Source organism: Lepidochelys kempii, chromosome 7, assembly GCF_965140285.1.
Source record: "Lepidochelys kempii isolate rLepKem1 chromosome 7, rLepKem1.hap1, whole genome shotgun sequence".
Classification (NCBI taxonomy): Eukaryota; Metazoa; Chordata; order Testudines; family Cheloniidae; genus Lepidochelys; species Lepidochelys kempii.
In genome coordinates, this window is record NC_136386.1 from 21,515,260 (window position 1) to 21,524,346 (window position 9,087).

General features: G+C 45.0%; 1 protein-coding gene across 1 annotated transcript in view; it reads right to left on the bottom strand.

The window, feature by feature from the left end:
- Window positions 1-6,010, bottom strand: part of CHST13 (carbohydrate sulfotransferase 13) — a 65,930-nt gene extending 59,920 nt beyond the window's left edge. Inside the window, exon 1 of the mRNA XM_073351341.2 lies at window positions 5,632-6,010. Coding sequence (XP_073207442.1) covers window positions 5,632-5,725 — 94 coding nt within the window. The 5' untranslated portion in view covers window positions 5,726-6,010. The remainder of the gene's footprint in view (window positions 1-5,631) is intronic.
- Between the last annotated feature and the right edge of the window lie 3,077 nt (window positions 6,011-9,087).

Genomic DNA, 9,087 nt, shown 5'->3' on the forward strand with positions numbered 1-9,087 from the left:
TAATGGCTTGTACAATATCAGAGCGTGTGCGACATCAGGGCCCCTTCTGCCATTCCTTTCATTAACGTTCAGGTCATTAGGGGATGTAATTGTGAATGCAATTCAAGGCTTTATAGGAGATGCAGTACCTAGGACACCAGACATAGAACTTAGTTGGAAAGAAATAGCTTTCCCTGAGCTTACTGGGTGCCAAAAAATTCATGAGCTATATGCTGTTGTGGATGGGCAGCAAAAGTCCTCCTAAAGTCAGCAGAACCTGTGTGCTTGGATCAAGGGCGGTGTAAGGCCCTGGTGTTGGCATTCAAAGGCATCTTTGGAGGTTCAACAACTCACACCAACAGCTGGACTGCAAAGAACTCTAGAAAATGCAGGATCATAGAATATCAGGGTTGGAAGGGACCACAGGAGGTCATCTAGTCCAACCCCCTGCTCAAAACAGAACCAATCCCCAATTTTTGCCCCAGATCCCAAATGACCCCCTCAAGGATTGAACTCACAACCCTGGGTTTAGCAGGCCAATGCTCAAACCATTGAGCTATCCCTCTCCCCACACCCTCTGCAGTATTGGGTACTAAAAGGCTGTTTAATCTAGGGCAGAAAGATACAACAAGAACCAATGGCAAATTCAAATTAGAAATAAACCCTCAATTTTGCAACAGCAAGGGAGATTAACCACGGGAACAAAACTCCTAAGGGAAGTGGTGGATTCTCCACCTCTGGAGGTCTTCAGATCAAGATGGATGCCTTTCTAGAAGAGCGGTTTAATCAAACAAAGGTATTGGTCTCAATACAAAGGAAAGCGGATGAAGTTTAGTGGCCAGTGACACACAGGAGCTCAGAATAGATGAGCTAACACTCCCTTCTGGCATTAAATGCTATGACTGTATGAATACAGCACTTTGAATACATTAGCCGAAGCAAACCCCAATCCTGCAAGGCACCCTGAACTGCCACTGGAGTCTAGTAAACAAGGGTGCAAGAGTCAATAAATGCACAGAGGAAAATCCTGACTGTTTTGCAGCCAGAGGGGGCTGGTAGTAGCTACACATGCATTTCACTACGACTCCGTAGCCCCGTGGGCCTTCACCAATAGACAGACACCAAAGGCACGAATTGAAATGCCTTATGCACAAGGGGCCTGTTGGTTTCTCCACTCACTTATACCAGTGAAACCCCATTGGCTTCAATAGAGCTACTCCTGATTTACAATGGTTAATGGAGAATCAGGCCCCGCAGAGTCATATGTCCCTTACAAAGCTTTCTTCAGAGACTTTTCTCTTTTATATAGGAAATATTCAAATTCCTGTGGGATGGAGTGGCCATTTGTTTAACCACTTTGGAGACTGCAAATGTCACACAAAACCTAAAACATTCCTCAGCTTGGCAGTGTGGAAAATGCCAGTACGGTGAAGGTTAATGCAAATTGCAAACCCATAGGTTCCCCTGCAGGACTGTTCAATCAGCTGGGCTCACTCCCACCCTGGTTTTGCTGAAGTTTCAGTGGGGTTAAATGGCACAACGGTAAAAACCCAAGCATCTGCTGGAGCCCACTCCACTCCCATTGTTGCTACCACAGGGGAAGCTGCACCAGGGTTAGCTCTGATGGGAAATCTGGGGTGGACAAAGCTTGTGGAGACACAGCCAATGAGGCACAAGCTCAGTAAAAGCTGGAGGAGAAAAATAGAGGATCAGATTCCGACGTTGGTTACACCAGAGTCAATCCAAGACCTCACTGGACAGACACCAACGTAAGTGAGATCAGAGTCGAGCTCAAAGTGTGCATTAGATTCCAACGCTAAACGTTTATTTCAAGAGGTTTTACAAAGAGTTACATCTGTATTTTGTAATTCTGGCTAAAATCAAATGTGTTACCAAGTTTAATATCAGATGCATCCTCTCCCCATGACAAAGACTAAGGTCCAGATTCTGCCCTCGGTCAGACACGTGTAACTCTGGAGTAGCCCGCTGAAGTCAGTGAGTTACGCAGGCTTTACACTGATGTACTTGCAAGTAGGATTCAGCCATACAAGCCTGATTCTGCTTCCACCAAGGACAACGGGGATTTTGCCTTTGACTTTGATGGAAACAAGTTTGATCCCTGTATCCTGCACTAGCAAGGGAGATGGATTGTGGTCAGAGGCCTTGTCTACATGGAAACTGGAAATGGTAATTCACACTTTTAGTTACAGTAGAACCTCAGAGTTACCAACACCGGAGTTATGAACTGACCAGTCAACTACACACCTCACTGGGAACCAGAAGTATGCAATCAGGCAGCAGGAGAGACAAAAAAGCAAATACAGTACAGTACTGTGTTAAATGTAAACTATGAAAAAAATAAAGGGAAAGCAGCATTTTTCTTCTGCATAGTAAAGTTTCAAAGCTGTAGTAATTCAATGTTCAGTTGTAAAACTTTTGAAAGAACAACCATAATGTTTTGTTCAGAGTTACGAACAACCCCCATTCCCGAGGTGTTGGTAATTCTGAGATTCTACTATATTTTAGTATAAGTCTGTGCATCACACTCTGACTTCGAAATAGGAGTGCCCTATTTCTATATGACTTGTTATTTCAGTGCCAGCTGCTCCAAACAGAGGCATATTTAAAGGTGGGAATTTTACTGATTAAATTATTTCTCTTCCATGCAGATCAAGCCCTTTAAGTGCTTTTCTACATCTAATAAGATGATCATTTGTCTCTCTCAGCCTCTCACAATTTTAAGCCTTGATTCCGGCTCAAATGATGGCAGAATCTATATGTGCCTTTAGCACTGATCGATCAGTTACAATTTACGCACTTTAGGTTTCATGTGAAATACAATCTGAAGAACCTAGCTTAGCAACAATGGAAAAACCATTTGATTGCTTCGAAGGGGACTTGTGGGACTACCTCTTGCTCTGGAATGCTTTTTTGTAATACTAGAAACACATCAAACAACTTAAAGAGCCACTAAAAACAAATAAAAAATAACCACACTTCTGTCTGAAATTGGTTACCTACTATTGCTACAAACAACACCTAAAATCTAAGTGATAAATCTCAATTTTATCTCAACTAAGAGAAAATGATATTTTTCAGCTTGCTTGTTTTCTGCATTTGACAGCACTCAATCTACATAGGGAAAGGGAGCTGCAAAACCACAAGAACTGAAGAAGGACACGGAGGAGCAGCTGCAATACTGGAAACTACCCTTAACTCTCATGATTTCAGATTACAAGCGTGTCCCTGTGACTCATTCAATAGTCAGGAGCGATGACCATTTATACCACCTGAGGATTTGCCCCTATCTCTTTACCTGCAAAGAAACCTCATTTTATATGAAATATGCTCATCTGTGAGACCTCTCAAAAATGATACCTTTTCTGAATTAAGGGGATGTTCCTTGCATTGAGGGCACTTAATTTCCAACAAACTCAACAAGAGGCACTCAGCACCTCGCCAGCATGAGTTCCAGATAGGTAATTAAATTATCTCATTCCAATGCAGTTGTAGTGATTCTGTCACTGAGTTTGATTGCCTGAACCAGCAAACATTTTTGCTCATGTTTAACTTTAACCCTGTGAGTAATTCCGTTCAGATCAATACCGGGAGTACTCATAGGATTAAAGTTAAACATGTGCGTAAGTGTCTTCAGGATCAGCACCCATGAAGGCATCCTCCTGTTTAAAAAAAAAAAAAAAAGCTACAGTAAAATCACATAATAGACCAGATTCTCCTCTCAATTACACCAGTGCAATTCCAGTGAAGTTAATGTAAAATTTGGCCCTCTCTCTGTTGGATGCATAGATACTTAAAAAGGAAAGGAGTACTTGTGGCACCGTAGAGACTAACCAATTTATTTGAGCATAAGCTTTCATTAGTCTCTAAGGTGCCACAAGTACTTATTTCCTTTTTACGAATACAGACTAACACAGCTGCTACATAGATACTTAACTGATCCATTGCAGCATTTTTCTACTGAATGTTCCAAATATCAAAATCATACCTCAGATATTCATTTTAAAGTATACATTATTGATTAATAGAAAACTGAATGCAGTTTTCTAGGACTGCACAGCTCGTTTAGTAAACTTCTAACAGTAAGCATAACACACACACACAAACCTAATACACTTTTCAAATCAGACACTATTTAGCCAACAAGTTATGTATTTTTATTTTCAAGAAAAGAGTATTAAAGTGATGGAATAACTACTATAAAATGGAAATTACATCTCATTTAGTCCAAAGTGGTAAAAATCTACTAACTTCTGTCCAACAGGTATTTTGAATTTGAGGAGATAACTTTAAAAGCACCATTGATTAATCTCTGCTGTTATCAGAAGACATCAGTGCATTGTTAAACTATGGGAATTACCTAATAATATCTCTTGGAAATAGGAAGCAATTCCTTTTTCAAGGAAAGAGCAGAAAGCAGGCAGTGAAACTTCTCACCCTTTTAGTACAAGTCTGTTTATTTTCTAGTTCTGCTCCTATAGGATCTTCTCCCCAAGCACAATGTATTACTGACAACAGACATTAAAGATATTCCTTTCCATAGGGGACAACAATTTAACTGGTTTTTTTGATGCACTTCAATAGGTCTAGGTGTGACATATGACACCTGAGACCTGTTCCATTCTTTCACCTTTGTTAGTCTGTATCACATCATTAAAGACATTTTAATTCAAATACCGAGTGCAGATTTTAGATTGGTGTGTTCCTTGACTTCATCAAATCAAATCTACTCTACTACAGGCAGACATCTGGGAACAGATCCAAAAAAAGTTGTTTTTTAAAATGGATATTTGAATATGTAAAAAGAAAAGGAGGACTTGTGGCACCTTAGAGACTAACCAATTTATTTGAGCATGAGCTCACGAAAGCTCATGCTCAAATAAATTGGTTAGTCTCTAAGGTGCCACAAGTCCTCCTTTTCTTTTTGCGAATACAGACTAACACGGCTGTTACTCTGAAACCTGTCATTTGAATATGTGAAATTCATATATCTATTAATTACACTCATCGCATTTTCCTTCCCCTTACAAACAAGATACAAAGTGAAGGTAAATGATTGCAGCTGAAAAATACGTAAACGCCAAGTGTATTCCCCAGGGAGTTTTCACTCATTCAACATAAGCAGGACTTTATGTGCAGTAAGCAAATGCCAGCTGGCCAGACTGTCTCTACACATCTGGCTCTGAGCACACAACGAAGTGCATAAACCTAACTGCACCTAGGTGAACGTCTGAAACAAAGGGCTCGGTTCCGAGTTCAGAGCCAGCGAGTAGTCCCGCTGATCTCCGGGGAGTTCCTGCGGACTTAGGGCCCCACTCCCCTGGAAGTCAGAGGGAGTCTTTCCATTGATCTCAGCGAGACTCGGCTCAGCCCGTGTCCTGCTGTAACCCCCGAAACCGCCCCTGGCCCCAGCGGTCCCGGAGCCGGGGACGTTGCGCTCTTTGATAGGCGGGTGGCTCCTTGCAACTGAGCAGCCGAAACTTGGGCAAATTCAGCGGCGCGCCCACACCTCTGCAGGGCGCAGGTTCCCCGAGCGCGGGACGGGGAGCCGGGACACAGACACACAGAGAAGGGGCCGTGCCGGGGGAGCGGGCAGAGATCCGGCCGGCTGGGGTCTGCGACCATGCCACTCACCTGGGTTCAGGCTGCTTTGGAAGTAGAAAATCACCAGGAGGAAGGAGCCCAGACAAGTGGCCAGGACCATCCGCTGCACCCGGCTTTTCCTCATCCTCGCGGCGGGGCAAAGCCAGCTACAGGGGCGGGGGGGCTCCCCTCGGGGCAGCGGGCGGCCAGCGAGCTGCTTCTGCTGCCGCGGCTGCAGCTGGGCATGGCCCGGGGGGCGCTGGAACCCGAGCCCCGCCCGACGCGCCGCCGCGGCCGCCGCTGCCCCAGGGCACAGGGAAGCCTCTCTCCACACACACACACACCGGGCTGTACTAACCCGCTCCCGGCCGGGGGGGGAGGGGGCGGGTGAGAGGAGGACGGGCGCACACACCTGGGCAAGCCCCGCTCCCTTCCCGGCAGCCGCTTTGGGCAAAGGCCCTGCCCGCCGTCTGGGGGGTCCCAGCCCGGGAGGCGCGCTCGCCTGGCTCGTTTAGGGGGCCGGCTGGCAGCGTCCCCCCCGCCCGCTGCATGGACCCGCCCCGCTGAGTTACAGACTCGCCAGCGCTCGCGGCGAGTTCCCGAAGTTGCTGGGCTGGGACTGGCCGCGCTCCAGCTGGGGGCTCCGCGGGGGAAGCGGCACGTGGACGGGAGAGAAGCCCTGGCCCGCGCCCGTGTGTGCAGCGATTGCCCCGGCCGGGGGAGGAAGGCGGCCCCGCGTGCTCGCTGTTACAAAAGATTCCGTCTGGCAGCACCTCTGTGTCCCCGCGCGGCGGCGGGTCCTGGCACAGACCTCACCTGGCTTTCCACCTTCGGGGTCGGCTCAGCGTTTCATTCAGCTCAGAAATCTCGCCCCTTCGTCGGGCTTGGCTCACTGGGTTAGACAACTCCAGCAGCCGGGCCAAACGCCCAGCCCCCCCCCCCCCCCCCCCCCTGCTTTCCTATAGCATCTAGTGCAGTGGGCCCGGAATCTCAGTTTGGGCCGAAAAGTGCCATTGTAACCCAAATAACAACAACGATCAGACAATTGAAGGCTGGTCAGTTTCACCTACTAGTCACCTGGGAGCGGAAACAAGGCTGTAGTTTCTGAGCTGCAAAGAAGGCAGAGGAAAGTTCTGACCAACCTCCAGCACCTTCCTGCAGCGCAAAAATTGCTATTGCCATTAAATCACAATTGTTTCCAATAACATTACACATTTAAATGATCACTCGCCAATAAACCATATAGGACTGGACTAAAATACCCTGGGGGCAAACAAAGAGCTATGAATAATTCCAGTGCCTTGAGAGTTTTCTATTCGTCAAAATACCCATAAGAAATGTGAAATACCCATAAGAAGGACATACTGCGTCAGTTCAAAGGCCCTCTAGCCCAGTATCCTGTCCCCTGACAGTGGCCAATGTCAGGTGCCCCACAGGAAATGAACAGAACAGGTAATCAAGTGATCCATCCCCCGTGGCCCACAAGCAATACCTGGCTTCAGATTTTGTCTCTTCATATTTCCTAGTTTAAGGCTAGCCTTATGGAAATATCCTGTAGAATTTAACAGAGAATGACACCCTTTTCTGTGGAGTCACTAAATCAACCTATGGAGTTCTATAGAAGAGACATAACTCTCTATTAAATTCTATAAGTTTTTAGAAACATTTCTATAATATTCTATTGGTTTCATCTGTATTAAATAAGAGGGGAATACACAGATAACTTTTGCCTTCCTCTTTTTCCTGAAGATTTCTTATCAAAGTAATATTACAAATAGATACATACAGTGATGTGGTAGCCTTGTCAGTCCCAGGATATTAGAGAGACAAGGTGAATGAGGTAATATCTGTTTTTGGACCAACTTCTGATGGTGAGAGAGACAAGCTTTTGAGCTTACACAGAGCTGGAAAGCTTGTCTCTCTCACCAACAGAAGTTGGTCCAATAAAAGATATTACCTCACTCAACTTGTCTCTCTAAACGTGGATACAGAAATAAAATGCAGGATTTTTCTTTCCAAAGAGGGGGCAAATGAGAACAAATTAAAGAGTGAAGGGCTTAGAATAATTATTTTTGGGTTGGGAAGCATGAAAAACAGCAGTTACTGGCCTAAAGCAGGCATGTGTTAGGAGTAATAATAGGCAACTTCAGTACCAGTTGATAAATGCAAAGTACCAGGCAAACTGGTTGAAACTATAGTAAAGAACAAAACTGTCAGACACATCGCTCAACATAATTTGTTGGGGAATAGTCAACATGGTTTTTGTAAAGGGAAACCATGCCTCACCAATCTACTAGAATTCTTTGAGGGGGTCAACAAGCATGGGGACAAAGGGAAACCAGTGGATATAGTGTACTTAGATTTTCAGAAAGACTTTGACAAGGTCCCTCACTGAAGGCTCTTAAGCAAAGTAAGCTGTCATGGGATAAGAGGGAAGATCCTCTCATGGACTGGTAACTGGTTAAAAGATAGGAAACAAAGGGTAGGAATAAAAGGACAGTTTTCAGAATGGAGAGAGGTAAATAGTGCTGTCCCCCAGGGGTCTGTACTGGGACCAGTCCTATTCAACATATTCATAAATGATCCGGAAAAAGGGGTAAACAGGTGGCAAAATTTGCAGATGATACAAAATTGCTCAAGATAGTTAAGACCCAGGCAGACTGTGAAGAGCTACAAAAGGATCTCTCAAAACTGGGTGACGGGGCAACAAAATGGCAGATGAAATTAAATGTTGATAAATGCAAAGGAATGCACAGTGGAAAACATAATCTCAACTATACATATAAAATGATGAGGTCTAAATTGGCTGTTACCACTCAAGAAAGAGATCTGGGAGTCATTGTGGATAGTTCTCTGAAAACATCCACTCAATGTGCAGCAGCAGTCAAAAAAGCAAACAGAATGTTGGGAATCATTAATAAAAGGATAGATAATAAGACAGAAAATATCACATTGCCCCTATAAAAAGACATGGTAGGCCCACATAGAATCATAGAATCATAGAATATCAGGGTTGGAAGGGACCCCAGAAGGTCATCTAGTCCAACCCCCTGCTCAAAGCAGGACCAATTCCCAGTTAAATCATCCCAGCCAGGGCTTTGTCAAGCCTGACCTTAAAAACCTCTAAGGAAGGAGATTCTACCACCTCCCTAGGTAACGCATTCCAGTGTTTCACCACCCTCTTAGTGAAAAAGTTTTTCCTAATATCCAATCTAAACCTCCCCCACTGCAACTTGAGACCATTACTCCTCGTTCTGTCATCTGCTACCATTGAGAACAGTCTAGAGCCATCCTCTTTAGAACCCCCTTTCAGGTAGTTAAAAGCAGCTATCAAATCCCCCCTCATTCTTCTCTTCTGCAGGCTAAACAATCCCAGCTCCCTCAGCCTCTCCTCATAAGTCATGTGTTCCAGTCCCCTAATCATTTTTGTTGCCCTTCGCTGGACTCTCTCCAATTTATCCACATCCTTCTTGAAGTGTGGGGCCCAAAACTGGACACAGTACTCCA